A 17,903-nucleotide genomic window follows, 5' to 3' on the forward strand; every position below is an offset into this window, starting at 1 on the left:
AGGCCAGTGAGATGCAATGCTAGGAAAAAGATGTTCTCTTTCCATGAGGATTGGTATACCATGAAGATGTGAGCTTGAGGCTGTGCCAGCCATCTTGTTTCATAATGGAGTTGCTTATGTGGAATGAATCAATATTCAAAGAGTCAGTGAGATGGAGAAGAAATGGATTCTCACACTTTGGTGGGCTTCACAAACATGAAGCTAGACTACCCCCACCCTTGGACTTTTTGGTTACATAAGGAAATAGATTCCCTTTTTGCATAAGCCAAACAGTTGGATTTCTGTCACTCACTATGAGGCAGCTAGTTCTATTGTTAGTCTTAAATTTTTTATTTTCATTAAGATAGAGCACTGTGTAAGTTTAAGGTGTACAACATGTTGAAGTGATACACTTATATTCTGCAAAATGATTACTCCCAAGAGTTAGCTAAGACCTCCATGATGTTAAGTGTCTTAAGGGTGAGAATTTCTCTACTTATATTAAGCCAAAATCTGTATTCTTGTCTTTGTCCTAATTCTGCCCTTTAGAGTAACATCTTGTAGGTGTTACCACATAGAAATCTAGACTCTGACCACTTAAAGGCAGTAGTGAATTTGAATGCATACTCTTGGTATTCAGTTTATTTAACCAGTCAGATATCCATCTCACTGGTAGGACAGGGCTATGTGCAAACAAGCATTTCTTTACAATTAGTCTACAAAGATTCCATTATTTGCATTACTTTGCCTCAAGAAAATTCTTTCTTCTACCCTACCCCATCCCTTTTTGAAATGAAAATCAGTATATTCTATTGTGTGAGGCCTTCTGCTTTCTTTTCTGAAATAGCAACCACAGCTGGCAACCTTTGTAGTCACCACGTACTGTTGGGACCAGAACAGAAGTGTAGACCACTGATCATTGTCACATGCTGAGATGGAGGAGAAGAGGTTACTTACTTCTCTCCCTTCTACCCATGCTGCATCTGAGCTCTCAGGGGTCTGAGAGTATATCTCCATGGCAGTGGAAGTCAAAAGCCAACACGCTTGTACAGAAAATTCTTTACATACAACTCATTTTCTGATTGTAAAAGTTATACATGAAAATGATAAGAAAATTATAAAGAAAAAATAACACTTATTTTGCTCAGATCATATTTTGGTATATTTCTTTCCAACTTTATGTATATATGTCCATTTTAAAAAATTTATTTATTTTTTATTGAAGGATAATTGCTTTACAGAATTTTCTTATTTTCTGTCAGTCATCAACATGAATCAGCCATAGGTATACATAAATCCCCTCCCAGTATATCCATTTTTAAACACCAAAATTAAGGTTATGTTCTAAATGGCTTTAAGCATCCAACAGTATATCATGGACATTTCCCTATTTCCTTAGTCTTTCTAAATCATATTTATTGTTTATAAACATACAATTATTAACCACACAAACATTAAAAACAAAATTTAGTCTAAGTAAGAATAAATAATTTAGATAGTCTCCTCTTATGGGGCAGCAAGAATATTTCCATTGTTTTGTTTCTCTAAGCCAATGCTGTCCAATAGAACTTTCTGCAATGATGGAAACACTCATTTCTGTGCTATTCAATACGGTAGCCACAAGCTATCTGTGGCCTTCAAATGTGTCTAGAGCAAATGAGAAACTAGATTTTAAATTTTGCTTAGTTTTAATTATTATCAATTTAAAGAGCAATATGTGACTATCATATTGGACAGCATACCTATAAATAATAGTGGAATAAAAATAAAAAACAAGGTCCAGGGTGGGGGGAGGGAATACATGTATACATAAAGCTGATTCATTTCACTGTACAGTAAAAACCAACACAACATTGTAAAGCAACTAAACCCCAATTTTAAAAATACTTCATTTGTTTTAATTATACTCTTAAAGGGTAAGAATCAGTGTTCTTGCTAATTTGTGAAACTAGTTCAGTGTTTACAACTTTCAAAAAAATAAAATCTTAAAAATTGAAAAAAAAATAGAAATACCTGGCTTGCTTGCACACAAGACTTTGTGGCAGATCTAGTTTATTTTCATAGGATAAATGACTTAAGTGTGGAATTTCTGAGTCATCAAGTATTAACATGAAACAGTGATTGATTTGGAACAATGTTTTTGATCTACTATTAAGTGGGTAAAGTAGGCCACAAAGCATGGTGTGTAACTTGAGCCCATTAAAAAAAAAAAAGAAAAAAATGACATAGGTATGTATGTGTGTACACACATACAGAAAAATATCTAGAAGGATATAAATCAGAATGTTACCTGGATGCTAGTATTATGAGTGATTTTTCACTCTTTTGAACATCTTTCTGCATTGACTATTTTTAAAGATAAATATATTCTTTTATAATCAGAAAAAAGAGTAAAACTAGTTTTCATGTAGAAAAAAAGGCATTTATACAGAATAACTCTGGATTACTCTGTCCTACGATATTTTCTCTTCCATTTAATTCTCTCTCCCCAGTCAGTGATCAGAGTAAGGGGCCCTGGGTTCATCTTGCCCAAAGGACATCTAAGATGAATGGTATTTGTTAATTAACTAAACCAAAGCAGGAAAACAAAAGGCTTTTCTTCTTCTTTTCTTCTTTTAACAACCTGAATGCAGAATCAAAGATTGTTTCAGCTTATCTATAAAGTTCAAGGAATCAAGGGTTGACAAACATTTTCTATAAAGGGCCAAAGAGTAAATATTTTTGACTTTGTGGGCCACACAGTCTCAACTACTCAACTGTCTCTGTAGCACAAAAGCACCTATGGTCAACACTTAAACAGAGGAACATGGCTGTTCCAGTAAAACTTTATTTACAGATGCTGAAGTCTGAATTTTATTTAGTTTTCTCATGTCACAAAATACTATTCTTCTTTTGACTTTTTTTCAACCATTAAAAAAATGTAAAAGCTATTTTTAGTTTGTGTGCTATACAAAAATAGGTCATGGGACAGACTGGGCCCATGAGCAATAGTGTATCAGCCCCTGATATAGGTAACTGAGTCTTTGATCTCACAGATAGAAGACGGAGGTCCAGAAAGATGGATGCTCTCCTGGGCATGACAGACGTGGTCAGAGGCAGAGCTGGGAGCAGGAGGCAGAGCTGCTGCTGCCCAGGCCAGTGCTCACCACACACAGACCCCACTGGTTAAAATCAAGACACTTACTCCCAACCATGTGAACACAATTGAAAAAAGAAAGACAAATTTTAGTTTTATCCCTGAGAAAATGATTAGAAAATGTTAGTAAAACAGAATATAACAGAGGTGAAATGTTTGTTGTTGAACTGGATCTATAAAGAATTGAAAATGTCAGGTTAATTTTATTTGTATACATTGTCAAGCTGGGCAATTCTGGTAACCCAAATGAGTCAGGCTATTTTGATATAAATGATCAAGTTAGTAAAATAATTATTCCCAAATCTCTCATTCATTTTGGACAATGAAAACTAGTCACTGTGAAAACAAAAGAGATAGGACTCTCACCAAGATAGGAAACACCTTCCTCTGGAGATACGGTGCCATATTTTACCATCATCTTCACAAAGTCAATCAAGGTTTTCATGATAGTAATCAAGGTTTCTTTCTCTTTTGCCTCTTTTTCTATATAAAAGGACAAAATAATTTTTTTTTAAATGGTGGCAGATAGTTTCATCTTTTAATGTTAATTTATGAAGTACAGCATCTTATTGAAATAGTTCTCCCTACATTTATAGCTAACCCATTTATACCTAAAATATATTTATGAAAAGCCCATGTCTTGACTGGGAATATAGGACAATGTACTGATATACTTAATTTTTTCACAAATGAGTAATTATAACTTTTTCAAAGAGGTTTACCATAATCTAGAATATTTTACTGATAGAGTAGATGATATCGTTTGCAACCAGGAATAATAGAAACTCAAAGGAAAGTTAGAAGATTGGTGACCCAATAACCCTTCTCTACCCATATGTTTTTGAGGGCAAGAATGACCTCTTTTCATTAATCAAGCTTAATATTTGAAATAGGAACACACATGTACGTTTAGTTTTTAAATTCAAGGTTGATTTTTTAACAGGAGTATATATTGCTTTCAACCTCGATTTCATTTCAAAGAATATACACAAATCATGAAAATATTCCAATGGTACAGAAGTAAAAAGTGAACACAATATTCTCTTCTTCCCCCTCCCCCAATGCTTACTTCCTATGGGCAAACCACTATAGATTAACTTCCTATAGATTAACCACTGTTAGCCATTTCTCGGAAACTTCATATTTGACATACTGTTCTGTATCTTGATAAAAGAAGGTGACCAGTGATTCTATAGTAGTTCAATGGCTGCATTAATTCTAAAATCAGGAAAAAAACTCTATTTCCATTTTTTAAGAAAAGAAAACCTATGTTGCTAGAGGACAGCACCCCTACTCTTTTTGCTGCCATGAAGGATTTTCTCTACTACTTCTAGCCTTTCCCCCAACTTTTCAGCCTTCTCACAGATGGGGCTGGTAGCCAACAGACGTTAGTCTACATTTCTTGACTGATGGGCATTTGGAATCTTCTTTCCACTACTTTGCAACAGTGGAAGGCAGGGACCTGGAAAATAGGCCTGGTTTATAAACTCCAACTATTCTAGGACTAGAGCTGTTCTGAGAGGTAGACTGAGGGGTAGGGAATAGGCAAGCCCACTGCTGGTTCTCACACTAAGCTACATTCTACAACCTAGTCTGTATCAGTATTGAAGATACTTCCATTTTCTGTTTTATTATTTCTCAATTGGTTCAGACCTTGAGTGAAATAGATGGGTATAAGTATTTAAATTAAAAGTTTATAAAAATAAAGGCAAGAAGCCAATAGGGTCAAGGAAACTGAAAAGATTAAAGCACATAAAAAAATATTCCATATGATGGAATCTGAAAAATATATAAAAGTCACAAACTTGGGAGAGAGGAAGGTGGGAGAAGAGATGGGGGAGAGAAGTCCTGGGAAGTGCAGGTGAATGATAACTTCAGCAGTCACATTATTTTCTCAAGGTCATATCCATAAAAATATTTAGTATCACGCTGATGCACTTCACTGACAAGAAGTGACTCACCAAGATGACAGAGGTTCTGAGCTGGGTATCTGCCAACCAGTAGGGCAAGATGGCTCAGAATGGACCCTCAAGATGCATAAGCCCTGCAGACACCAGCAGGGGGGCTGGGTGCCATCTGGTCAATGTCTGGGACTGAAGGACAAAAGGATGTTCTCCAGAAATGAAAGCTCACTCTAAGGTCACTTCTTGGGAAAATATGTTACAATTACAGAAATCTTTATTACAAATGTTCAGTCTGGGGATGAATCTTTAAACAGGAGGAAGAAAAGCCATAAGTCAGTAAAGGGCATCTATCTAGACAATAACAACAACAGAAAATTGGCACATTATTATCCTCCTTGCAGATTAACCCAAAATAAACATGAACTGAAATCTTCAGTCAACTCATTTTGGAGCACTTAGAAAAGAGAACACTACATTAAAGATTTCATTTTTTAGAAAAGCAAATCATTTCCCAAGTGTGTTTTGAGCTCCTGACCTTCATTAGTCCAATGTTTAGTTCACTTCAATTCATTTGAAGACAAGTTGAAAATATTTAAAAAGCAAAATTCTATATCATTTAAAAATAATAAACTATGTTCCATACACTGTTCTACTGAAGGAGGAAAATAAAACCTTAAAGAGATTTGCAATAAAAGCTTTGGCTGAACTGGGTCAGGCTGGGAATGCTCTCTGATTCATCCCTACATGGGTACAAGGTTCTCTCCAATACCAGAAACACAACATGTGTTCGATACCTGTTTATTGAACAAATAAATGAACCCTCTGTTAACATGAAGATTAAATTATCCAGAAATACCACCTTTCCTGATTATCCTGTCCTAAATATTTCCATGACTAGTACACTTCTTTTGAAAAAAAAAAAAAATCAATGAGAACCATTTCCCCCAAGGCCATAATATATGTCATTGACAGTTGAATTTAGAAACTGAAAACAGGAAGAAAAAAATCCCACCCACACATTTCCTGGAATTACTGTTTCTGTTTCACGTGAGCAGAAAAAAATGTTTACCTGAATCAATACTTTTCAGTAGTGCGTAGAAGTTTGGGAAATACTGGAGTTCCTCAAAGTTGTCTTCACTGTAGGTTTTGGTTCTCCTTTCCAAGCCATTTGTCAAGGTTAGAGTGTTAGATACTGTTTCATCATTTTCTCCGTTAGTAAAAGCATTTTGAATTGCTGCCATTGGAGTCTCCAGTTGTGGGGAGGGGAGCAGAAATAAGTACAAAATAAACATTTTGTTAGAACTAATGGACACTTGTCTGTGATGCTGTTGAATTTTAAAGTGCACAAACACCTCTTCCTTCACAAGATCAAACTCTTTTCCAGGAATGTGGGCATCAAGTCACATGGGAAGGGCACTGAGATTTAGAGACAGGTGCTTTACCTGAAGACCCTGAATCCTGCTCCAGGGAGAATAGGCAGGTTCCTGTTCTGGCCAGGTTTCCCTTTACCAATACTCATGAGTGTTTTTTCATAAAATTGCCTTTCACTAAGGAAAGGAACTTTGAGTTTTAGAATCTACCAAAAGGGATGATGCCAAGATACAGGAAAGCCTGTCACAATGTCTGATACTAGCAGAGCGTCATACCTTAGGGATTTCTGGGTGACATTTTAAGGCCTGTCTGGCAGGGTACACAGGATTTTTTCCCAGACCTGATGTGTAGACAATGTTCCCTATCTTAATGATCCATTCCCAACTTAGTGAACTAGACAGAAATGTAAGAGCTTTGCTTGCCTCTTTCTCTTCATTTCCCTACATTTGATCCATCAGGAGCCTTACTGGCCACACTTTCTAAGTTTATCCCAAATTTGTACATTTCTTTCTTCACTGTCCCACTCTAGTCTAAGCTACCTTGACTTCTTCCCTTCTAACTGGTACACAACTGCCTTCCAGTGTATTTCCATCCCTGCCTTTTCCACGTTGTAGCAAAGGTTATCTTTTTTAAGAATATGCAGTAGCTACACTGTCTGGTTTCAGTCATTTGGGTACTCCACACATCCTTCTCTTTGTTGCCTTTCATGTTCACAAGTTAACTCCTATTCAGTTATTAACAAGTCCTGCTCTTGTTAATTCCTATTCAGTTTAGTTAATGCCTAACTTCAGTTTTTGGCTCAAGTCACCTCCTCCAGGAAGTCTCCCCAGCCTAAGTCCAAGACAGGTTCCTTTTTTATGAGGTTTTACAGAACCATGTTTCTTTTCTCAGAGCATTTAATACAGTTGCAATTAAAATACATGACTATTTGAAGACCATCTACCTTTTCCTTTAGACTTTAAGCTTCATGAAAACAGGGATTATACCTTTCTAAATGAGCATTGTATCCCCAGTGCTTGGTACATAGGTGGTATCTCAATAAATATTTATTGGAAGAATAACTTTGTTTTCATTAATGCATAAGGAGATTTTAGAGATGAGAAGTAAGGAGTACAAAATGGGAGTGAAGGAAGAAAATTGATATGTCAGTTTTACTTCAGACTGGTAAGCTTGAGTGAAAGCCATGAGTTATGCGATAAGTCTAGAAAATTTTTTATGGTAGCTGGATCTTCTAAAGCTGTTATAAAAGATGACAGATGGTGGAGCTTGGAAGTAGGGAGAATAAAGGAGAGCTTTTAACCTACCTAGTAAAAACAGAACAATTCATACCAATTTCTGTTCTCTAGCCTCCCCTAAAACAGGACCATAAGTCTATAAGCCACTTTTCCCTTGTATCTGTGATAGGGTGTTGAAGGGGATGAGCAGTCATGGGGTGTGGGCACTCTGGCGAAGAAAATGAAAGGAGAGGTGAGGAGTTTGATATTCTCTTATACCCCCCATGGTTGGCTCCAAACAGAAGTTCAAAAGAATTCAAGGAGTGAATGATTTTAGAAGCTTGGCTAAGGCCAAAGAAAAGATGAAGAGGTAAGGAGTCCAGGGAGATGAAAGATGACGGAATGACAAGTCTCAGTAAAGGATGACACAGACCCCTGAGTCAATGGAAAGAGGAAGCAGCAGGTGGAAGGGCACAGGGTAGATGGAGAGGCAGTATGAGGCAACTAGCTCTGCGGAATATAAAAGTTGGTGAGGACTGCTGTATTTAAAACGGATAACCAATAAGCACCTACCATATAGCACAGATAACTCTGCTCAATGTTATATGGCAGCCTGGTTGGGAGCGGAGTTTGGGGGGAAATAGATACAAGTATATGCATGGCAGTCCCTTTGCTGCCCACTTGATAGTATCACAACACTGTTAACTGGCTATACCGTAATACAAAATAAAAAGTTTAAAAAAAGATGGTGTGGAAAAATATCAAATCAATCCAGGTTTTTTTTTTGGGGGAGGGGCTGTTGAGGGCAAATGATGGCATCCACTGTGAACAGAAGTTGGATACCAAGAGTTGTGAAACATTTGAATCCAGTGCACTGGGATTATATGAATTGTATGTGAGATAACCATTTCACATAATGTGTGTTATTTTACTCTGGAGTATAAGACATAATCTTTACTAAGTAATATAAGTTGGGCTCCAAAATCACTGCAGATGGTGATTGCAGCCATGAAATTAAAAGACACTTACTCCTTGGAAGGAAAGCTATGACCAACCTAGATAGCATATTCGAAAGCAGAGACGTTACTTTGCCAACAAAGGTCTGTCTAGTCAAGGCTATGGTTTTTCCAGTAGTCATGTATGGATGTGAGAGTTGGACTGTGAAGAAAGCTGAGCGCTGAAGACTTGCTGCTTTTGAACTGTGGTGTTGGAGAAGACTCTTGAGAGTCCCTTGGACTGCAAGGAGATCCAACCAGTCCATTCTAAAGGAGATCAGTCCTGGGTGTTCTTTGGAAGGAATGATGCTAAAGCTGAAACTCCAATACTTTGGCCACCTCATGTGAAGAGTTGACTCATTGGAAAAGACTCTGATGCTGGGAGGGATTAGGGGCAGGAGGAGAAGGGGACGACAGAGGATGAGATGGCTGGATGGCATCACCGACTCGATGGACATGAGTTTGAATGAACTCCGGGAGTTGGTGATGGACAGGGAGGCCTGGCGTGCTGCGATTCATGGGGTTGCAGAGTCAGACACGACTGAGAGACTGAACTAAACTGTATTAATTATATACAAATGTAAGTACACACATTCATGCACATGCGTATACACACATACATAATTGATGCATATGTATTTGCATATACTTACCACTTTCTCTAGTATTTTCCCAGTCTGACTCTCAGTCTTGCTTGTTGGTTTATTGAGTTCCTCTTCATAATTATTGGCTTCCTTAGAGATCAATTTTTGTAAAACCTCTGCAACTTCATCTTCCAGTGTATGTGCCTGGCTTTCTGTAATCTGTTTCAAAAAGTCAAAATATATATAACTTAGTTCTATTTTTGTGGTTTAAAAATACTAAACTCTTTAGCTGAACACATATTTTTAGAAGACAAGAGAATATTCTGGTCCATCTTCTGAACAACCCTTGTTTATGCCCCTAGTATGCACTGACTGTCACAGTGACTGCCCAACACTCCTGGGAAGAGGCAGTCTTTACTGTTGGAACCCACAGAAAACAATCCTCAAGTTGTTTCTCAACCCTCAGGTGCAGGTCATGGTAGGCAACTGTTGAAACCTGCAAATTTAGCAGCCTCCTAAAGCCTGCCAGGACTGTGTTAACGTGCCTGGGAACCAAGATGGGGCAGCGTAGGGTCAGATTAGATTGTGTAGGGCTTCCTAATCATTGCACGGCTTTGCACATCTTATTTCTTTCTCATCTCACACATTTAAAACATTTCTGCTGGTTAAATCCTAACCATCCTTCTAAACTCACTTCAAACACCTCCTCCTCTGAATCTTTTCCTTATTGCTTAACTGGATATAATCCATCTTCTGGCATACTAAATCATGCTGATGGTTCTTACACAACTTGTAGTATGAGAATGTGTGTACTTGTCTGAAAGTGAAAGTGAAGTCGCTCAGTCGTGTCCGACTCTTTGTGACCCTGTGGACGGTAGCCCACCAGGTTCCTCCGTCCATGGGATTCTCCAGGCAAGAATACTGGAGTGGGTTGCCATTTCCTTCTCCAGGGGATCTTCCCGACCCAGGGATCGAACCCAGGTCTCCCACGTTGCAGGCAGACGCTTTAACCTCTGAGCCACCAAGGAAGCCCTCTAGCGCCTCTGATAAACCATAAATTCCTAGAGGGAAAGAATGGAGTCTTACTTGTCCTCGAAACTCACGGTGACTGGTATAAAGTAGACACATTATAAACATTTGGCTCTCTGAATCAAGTGGTTTGGCTTCTTAGCATGTCCCAAACTGTACGAATTTGGTTTGTTCTCATGCATATGACTTACTAGGCCAAGATTCAGCAGTTTGGACACGATCCTGTCAAATACTCCTCTGTCGTTTTCCTCATAAATCCTGGTAGCAATTTTCTGGACAATGTCTTCAGCAGTTAAAGGAGTGCCATCAAGTTGATGAAGGCCATCTGGATCATCTAGACAGAGCAATCACAACTTCACATTGTGGTGATCACAGGCCTGTTTCTTGGATTACATTAGATTTATAATCTGAATCTTGTATACTCAGGTATGTTTGGAATATACTTAAGGTGGGGCTTTGTCCATGTAAACTCTTGGTTTGAAATAAAATTTGACTTCAAGAGTCTTAGATGGTAATGGAAATTCTGAAAGCTTCTTATGTGGTTATAAAAGGAAGATCTGAAGACAACACAAAAGGCCTCTCCATTTTTAGTGCTAATAGTACAAAAAGTAAAATACCAATAGATACTATGCCTTATTGTTCAACGCACTCTTCTATATATTACATAATTTGATATTCCATCTCTACACAAGGAGTAGACTGGTATTATCGGCACATGTATTCCCTTCGCAGGCAAATTTCTGGGCTGAGGGAGGGGGAACCTGCCTCACACCCAGAATCAAAGAGTATGTACTGAAGATTTTGTGACTTACTTGGAATAACTGTTCACTTGTGAACAGGTATCAGGGTGCCTTTATGTAAGGCAGCTTAATGTGACAACCCTTTTTCCAGAGAATAAGGAACTTTTTTATGTCCCTGAAATTTAAACTTTTAAAATGTGGTAACAGATTTGCACAATACAATATGTAAATCTATGGAAACCTCTGCAGAGAAGCTTGAAGACATGTATGCTTGGCTTTCCTGGGAGTATGTTTGGCAGTACCACTCCAGACTAAAGCAAGGGCCCATCCTGAGGAAAAGGAAGGATACAGTAGGGTTGGTGGCAAGGAAGAATGGCACCATGTCCCACAGAGCACTCCCAGGAAGCAATTGGTCTTTTCCAATCTATATTACATCATTGACTCAATGGACATGAGTTTGAGCAAACTCTGGGAGACAGTAAAGGACAGGGAAGCTTGGAGTGCTGCAGACCATGCGGTAGCAAAAAGCTGGACACGACTGAGCAATTGAACAACAATAATCTATACCCCCTGGAAGAGGATAGTCATATGTGCAAGTTTACAAGGCACTTAACTCCTCTTGTCACCTCTAGGCAGCTTGGAAAGATCAGAAATTTAGCTCCAATGATTTCTCTTGTTATTTATATATTCTTGGATTACTATAAAGGAAGTTATTAAGAGCATGTATTTCACGGGATTCTGAGGATCAAATGAGGTAAGATGTAAAAGCACCTTTTAAATTGCCAAGTATTATATGAAAGTTAATGTAGTTGTATTACTATGGACAGTGGATTTGCACCTGAAATAAAGGAACTGTAGTTATCTTCTAGAGAAAATAGACATTGAATCCCTAGCCAAATTCTGTCCAAATAATTGTGAGCATATTCACTCACAGAAAGAAGAACCTAGTACATATTTCTATTCTGGTTCATCTTTTTCGTTTGTAGCTCGTGGGGATTCATAGATTTTTCCAGACTCTGCAAAGATGGAAGGGTATGCAGCCTCAGGCAGAATATCATCTTTGTGTTGTTTGGAAGGAAGCTTAGGAAAGTGAGCAGGGTGATTACTCATGGAGGGCTGGGAGTGTTCTGACAGTGTATTATTGCCAAATCGCAGGCCAACCAGTAAGCTGCAAGGCCTTTGAGTCCTATGTACTAGAATGACTAACGAGCAAGAAAGTCCCTTAGAAAACTCTGTAAAATCAGCTCCCCTCCTGGCTGACTGAAAATTGGGTTCCTCATCCATTTTTTCCAGAGCAGAGATTCGCTGTCACTTAGGTCTGATTTGTCCATTTGTAGGTTGGAAGTCAGACTCTGGGGAATAAGTGTAGCAGAAACTGCCCAGGTCTAGGGAAAGGCAGAAGAATTTATTTCCCTTCCCATTTATCCCTTGGGATCTGCAAAAGGAAGAATAGTGATTGCCTGCTGAAGCTGGAAAATAACTGAGACAGCTGCTTTTCAGTTCATTTAATTCACTACAGGGAGAACATCTTTCCTCCCCGCCCTGCTGGATTCTCTGGAGCCAAGAATTCAGATCTCCCCTAGTACAGCTTGGCTAGACGGGGTTAATAGCTGAACTGTGGGGCAATGCTCCTTGCCTTGCATGATTTCCCCTGCTCCTCCACAATGGAAAGAATTACTCAGAATGACTTCTCTACTGCTCATGAAAGGGTATTTCACCCTCCTGTATAGACCTCAGAGGGGAAGCAAACATGAGTTCAACATTTATAACTTTTTAATGCAGCTCCAGTTCTAAGTGGATATAAAAGGGCCTTGTCCCATCATCTGCCCAGTTGAGTTTGAATTTTCAGCAACTAATATGTTACTTAACATTCATTTATTCAATATGTTAGTATTAAACTCTTAATAGGGGCTAAGACTGGAAATACAGTGATAAATAGTTTAGACAGGTTCCTAACTACACAGAGCTTACTGTCTAGCTCATAGTCTGATAATTAGTAATTTCTCAATGAATATTTGTTTGGTGAATGCACAGAGAAGCCCCAAAGCAATATTTCTTAAAAGAAACTTGGAAAAATCCTAACTCACACATACTGTAGAAAACACCAAGAAGGAGAGTTGTTGGGTTCTCCAGCACAAGCTCATTTAGAGGTTTTCTAAAGGTATAAAAGTGCCCTGCAGAAGTTACGCCCCTCGGCCTCTCTACTAGGATGAAAGTTTGCATGTCTCTGAGGCTCTAGTCACCTGGGTGGTCCCAAACCTTCTGGTTCCAGGATTACCAGGGTATGAGAGAAGATTAACAATTTACTCATAAACCATTCTCTCCAAGAATCTTCTATATATACTCAAGTGGACTTAAAATGACCCCTAGGGCAAGCCTAGAGCCATCAGCCTAGCACTTGATAGTTCAGAATCTATTGAGGATGTTAATAAAATACTAAACGATGTTAAAAATAAGTTGCTCAGTTAGTGATCAGATCACAAACAGATCTACCTCTGTCTGCATGCACAACCCATCTGACCAAAAAACAGTCAGACAAACATTAGATGATTTTTATATTTTTATTAAATGGTCAACTCCACCCAAGTGGTTGAATCTGTTTCACATGCAGCTATACCCAGTACCTATTTATTGCTAGCCCAAATATTTTAGGTTAAAAAAAGAATTCAAAAAAACTTTTTCATGTAGTATGCAACATGGAATGTATAAAAATATAGACCATCTCCCCTACCCCATACATATACAATACAATTCTCCTCAGGCTATGATAGCCTATAAGAGTCTAATTAGTAATTGTTTTCTGGCAGAGATAATCAGTATAGTTCTCTTGTGGCCCATGGAAGAGAATTAAGACACATAAGAAAATCTATAGTCACTCCTAAGAACCAGTACTCAGAATGGAAGACACACTGAGGAATTGAGGCAGATCTCAATGCCTCAGTACAATATTTAATTTATTCCCTCATGTATTCCCTTATTTGTGTATTTGTTCATTTATCAGTTCATGAGCTCCAGACACTGGGACTATATTCTCTCTGTTCTCATGGGGAGTTTTCAGTTTATTTTAGGAGAAAAAGATAAATCATAAGTAGTCACACTCAGGGATTATAAAATTACAAACTGCAATCAGTGCCATGATGGAAAGAAACAAGGTTTCTACCAGATCATGTGCTGGATAAACCAGAGAAGTAGACAGTCCATGTAAGACTGTAGATGACACATTAAGGATTTTGGGTTTTAGCCTGAGAAATGGGAATCTATTAGCAGGTTTTATGCCAAAGAGTGACATACTCATATTTGTGTGTTGAATAGATCACTCTGGCTGCTATATGAATAAGCTGGAGGGGGTCAGAGCGAATGCTGGAAGATCCATTAAAAGATTTTTCTGTAGTTCAAATGAGATATGATTGGAGCTTGGGAAAGCATGCAGGTGATTGGTAATAGAGGAAAAAAATTAAGATGACACATAGGAAGTAAAATTGATAAGACTGATGGATTAGAATGTAAGAGGTAAGGAAAATAATGGTTTGACTCCTAGATTTGTCTTGAAAAATAGGATGTATAGTAGTGCCTTTCCTAGAGGAAAGAGGGCTAAATTATAAGGTTTACAGATATTATGAGTTTAATATTGGACATGTTAAGTTTGAGCTGCTTCTGAGACTTCAAAGGGAAGATGTTAAGTTGGTAGATAGTTATAGGTCTGTAGTTCAGAGAAGTCTGGGCTAGTGATATGAGACATCAGGATATAGATGGGAACTGAAGCCATGGAAAGGTTAGAATGCCTAGGGAGACAGGCTATAGCTAGGAAGAGAACACTGGAAAGGGAGTAATAAGTATTTCACCTTGGAATGCGTGTGTGGGGTATTTTGTTGATTTAATTATATGGGAATTATGATATTTTGTATTTATAGTTAAAATAAATTAGAATGTTAAAATGAACTCAAAGGACACTTTAAAGAGACAATAAAACCTGGGCTTCTGTGGTGCTGGAATTGTGCATGATATACAGTTAAGTTTGGGCCTTTTCTCAATTTTGGACATGGACTAATAAAGGATTGTGAGTGTGTAACAGATATTTTCAAAGTATAGGACTTTCTTTTACCTATAATGGGAAACTACAGATTAGAGAAAATGGGTAGCAAAAGTTCTTTTTCTTCATTTACCTTGAAATTTACGGTCCAGTCCACTCTTAGTAGAATCATAATCATCAATCAGTCTTCGATTCTTGGTTGAATCAACATCTTCCACATTCAATTTATTATCATTTGGGGAAATTTTTACAGATTGTCTTTCTTTCTCATTTTTTTCCTTTTCTGTTATGGCCTTTAGCAGGTTCAAGTTATCAACAAAGGAATAATTGCTTTCACCTGGCTTGTTTTCTGGAAGAAAAGCCCCCAAGCCCAGCACATCCATTTTAGTTAAGCTTCTCACAGCCTACATTATTTAAATTAGCATCAACTAATTTCTTATTACCTGGAGGGTACATTTTTTTAATCTTGTCTGCTTCTGCTTCAGCAATCTGTGAAAGAAACAGGAGACAGACCTGGTTTTAAATCATGCTTTACCACTTACCAAACATGATAGCTAAATAATTTAATCCTCGTGGGATTTAGTTTTATTGTTTGTAAAATGTAAATAATATTTTTATCTCAAAGTATTGTCATAAGGATTAAATGAAATAAAAGAAAGAACAAATAGTCTATAAATATTAATTCTCTTCTCTGGTAATATTGGTAAAAGATAAATCTCTGATAAATTAAGAAATCTTACAATAGAGTGGATGTGATGTTGAGCTTACTGGGTTTTTATGCAGTCAGCTCTTTGTTTTATACAGAACTCTCTATATTCAACTGTCAGGATACAGAAATTACCAAAATTATATTTCCCATCATAATTTCAGTCAGTTTATTACTAAGTTTTGAGGTCTGTGAATTCCAAATGGCTAAAAGGTCACACCATGATTACATTAAATAGTAATAACTAAAATAAAATGAAATAGCATTTACTTCTGACCTACCTGCTCATTCAAAGGTCTTTCTGCACTTAATTCTCTATTGTGTAGGGGTTTGTCTAGAATAAACACAAATGCAAATTTAATTGTGTATTCAAAAGACAATGTGTCTCATTAAATAAAATCTTCAAAAAAGAAAATAGAAATATTTTTGGATGACTGTGAAACAAAAATATATATTAACAAAAATTATAAGATTATACAATAAAAATGATTATCAGCATTGCCTCTGCTTATTATCCCAGTGGATAGAATTACACTTTTTTTTCCTGATCAGAAATCTAACAGAGTTCTAACACTTGGTTTACCAGCTGTTTTCAAGGAGACAGAGCATAATTAAAAGCTTTTTTATCACACACTGAACACGTTATGAACAGAAAATCTGAGAAAAGTTGTAAGATGACTAGGGAAAAAACCAAACAAACAATGAAACCACTTCAATAGGCGGAAAAGCCACCCCCTCCCAATTTCAAAAAACAACCCATGTTACTGCTCTATCATTTAAAAAGTGAGGAAAATTTGTCTCCTGGCTCTAAGTCCTAACTGATTTCTTTGTCAATGTGCATGGATATCATGTGATCAGAAAACAAGGCACGGTGATGTACAGCTCGCGCATTATATCAATCTTTACCTTCCGTAGCAAAATAGAAGCGAGGTGGGAAGAAAAGGGTCTACGTACCTTGGCTGCCTGCCGGTTTGGGGAAAGCCTGAATTGGGCTGCTGTGGAGCACCAATACCACAATCCAAGTGCCGGTCCAAAGAAAACCCATTCTTCCACGCTTGGCTTCGGAAACAGCTTGGCGCCGGGCTCCCGGAGCTGTAGCTTTTTGTTATGAATGAAAAGGAGGAGTAAAAACAGGAAAAGCTAGGAGAGTGGGCGCGGGGAGGGCTAGTGGCGGGGTTCCGCGTCTAATGGAGCTCTGCCGGGCTCCGGAGTAAAGGGATTAATTAGACAGTGGGCGCTCGGGACTCAGGTCTCCAGGTGGAGGAGAGCGCTGTCCGTCCCGTGGGTGCTGAAGTTCCTGTGACAAGAACGGGCAGCGGGTCGACTTGGGCGTCGCCTTATTCTTGCTCCCTCCTTGAGAGGAAGTGAGGATGGAAGCGCATGCTCTCTGAGAGTCAGAGGCGGGAAGGGCTGGCGTCAGCAACTCCAAAGCTACTCCAATTCCCTCCACGAATGGAAGCGGGGGAGGGATGACAGATGGGCTAGCGTATTTTCTGTGCTGCAGTCCTAGGGCTGATCCGGCAGTCAGGGTCGTGAACATCATTGTCCTAACCTTCCAAGTAAATGTTACCTCAGGGACCAAGTGCCTTCTCTGCCTGTGCTCCTGTTAAGGAAAGCTAGATAACCTTAGGCAGAGGGTTCTGCTTTGAGATTATTCTGGGATATCTTCTCCAAAAAGTCCTTTCCATTCTACCTTCTGTACCTAAAGGTGAAGGTGAAGTTGCTCAGTCGTGTCCGACTCTTCGCGACCCCGTGGACTGTAACCTACTAGGCTTCTCCGTCCATGGGATTCTCCAGGCAAGAATACTGGAGTGGGTTGCCATTTCCTTCTCCAGGGAATCTTCCCGACCCAGGGATCGAACCCAGGTCTCCCGCATTGGAGGCAGACGCTTTAACCTCTGAGCCACCAGGGAAGCAAGGCAGATATAATTCTTATATTCTTAGAAAAGCTGTGCCTTTTGTGATTTGGGTTGTCAATACCAGGGCTCTCTTAGTGCTCTTGTTTCACCTCTATGGAGTCTTTTAAATTGGGATATTTAGGGAACATTCTTTCAAATAGATTGCTGCAACAGGGTCACTCTCCTAGATGCTGAAACAGAAAACACACACACACACACACACACACCCACCCACCCACACCCATTGCTTGTTCCCCTAAGAGTGAATATCCTCAATAGTCAGGGGTAGGTGAGCAGCAGGAGGAGCCAATTTCAAT

At 38.5% G+C, this 17,903-nt stretch overlaps 1 protein-coding gene across 1 annotated transcript in view; it reads right to left on the reverse strand.

The window, feature by feature from the left end:
* Window positions 1–16,775, reverse strand: part of SCG3 (secretogranin III) — a 36,833-nt gene extending 20,058 nt beyond the window's left edge. The window contains exons 1-8 of the mRNA XM_052647179.1: window positions 16,643–16,775; window positions 15,970–16,022; window positions 15,426–15,471; window positions 15,116–15,331; window positions 10,404–10,546; window positions 9,253–9,402; window positions 6,089–6,266; window positions 3,482–3,598 (exon numbers count right to left, since the gene is read on the reverse strand). Of these exons, the coding sequence (XP_052503139.1) occupies window positions 3,482–3,598; window positions 6,089–6,266; window positions 9,253–9,402; window positions 10,404–10,546; window positions 15,116–15,331; window positions 15,426–15,471; window positions 15,970–16,022; window positions 16,643–16,733 (994 nt within the window). The 5' untranslated portion in view covers window positions 16,734–16,775. The remainder of the gene's footprint in view (window positions 1–3,481; window positions 3,599–6,088; window positions 6,267–9,252; window positions 9,403–10,403; window positions 10,547–15,115; window positions 15,332–15,425; window positions 15,472–15,969; window positions 16,023–16,642) is intronic.
* Window positions 16,776–17,903: the final 1,128 nt, after the last annotated feature.

Source organism: Budorcas taxicolor, chromosome 10 (assembly GCF_023091745.1).
Source record: "Budorcas taxicolor isolate Tak-1 chromosome 10, Takin1.1, whole genome shotgun sequence".
Classification (NCBI taxonomy): domain Eukaryota; kingdom Metazoa; phylum Chordata; class Mammalia; order Artiodactyla; family Bovidae; genus Budorcas; species Budorcas taxicolor.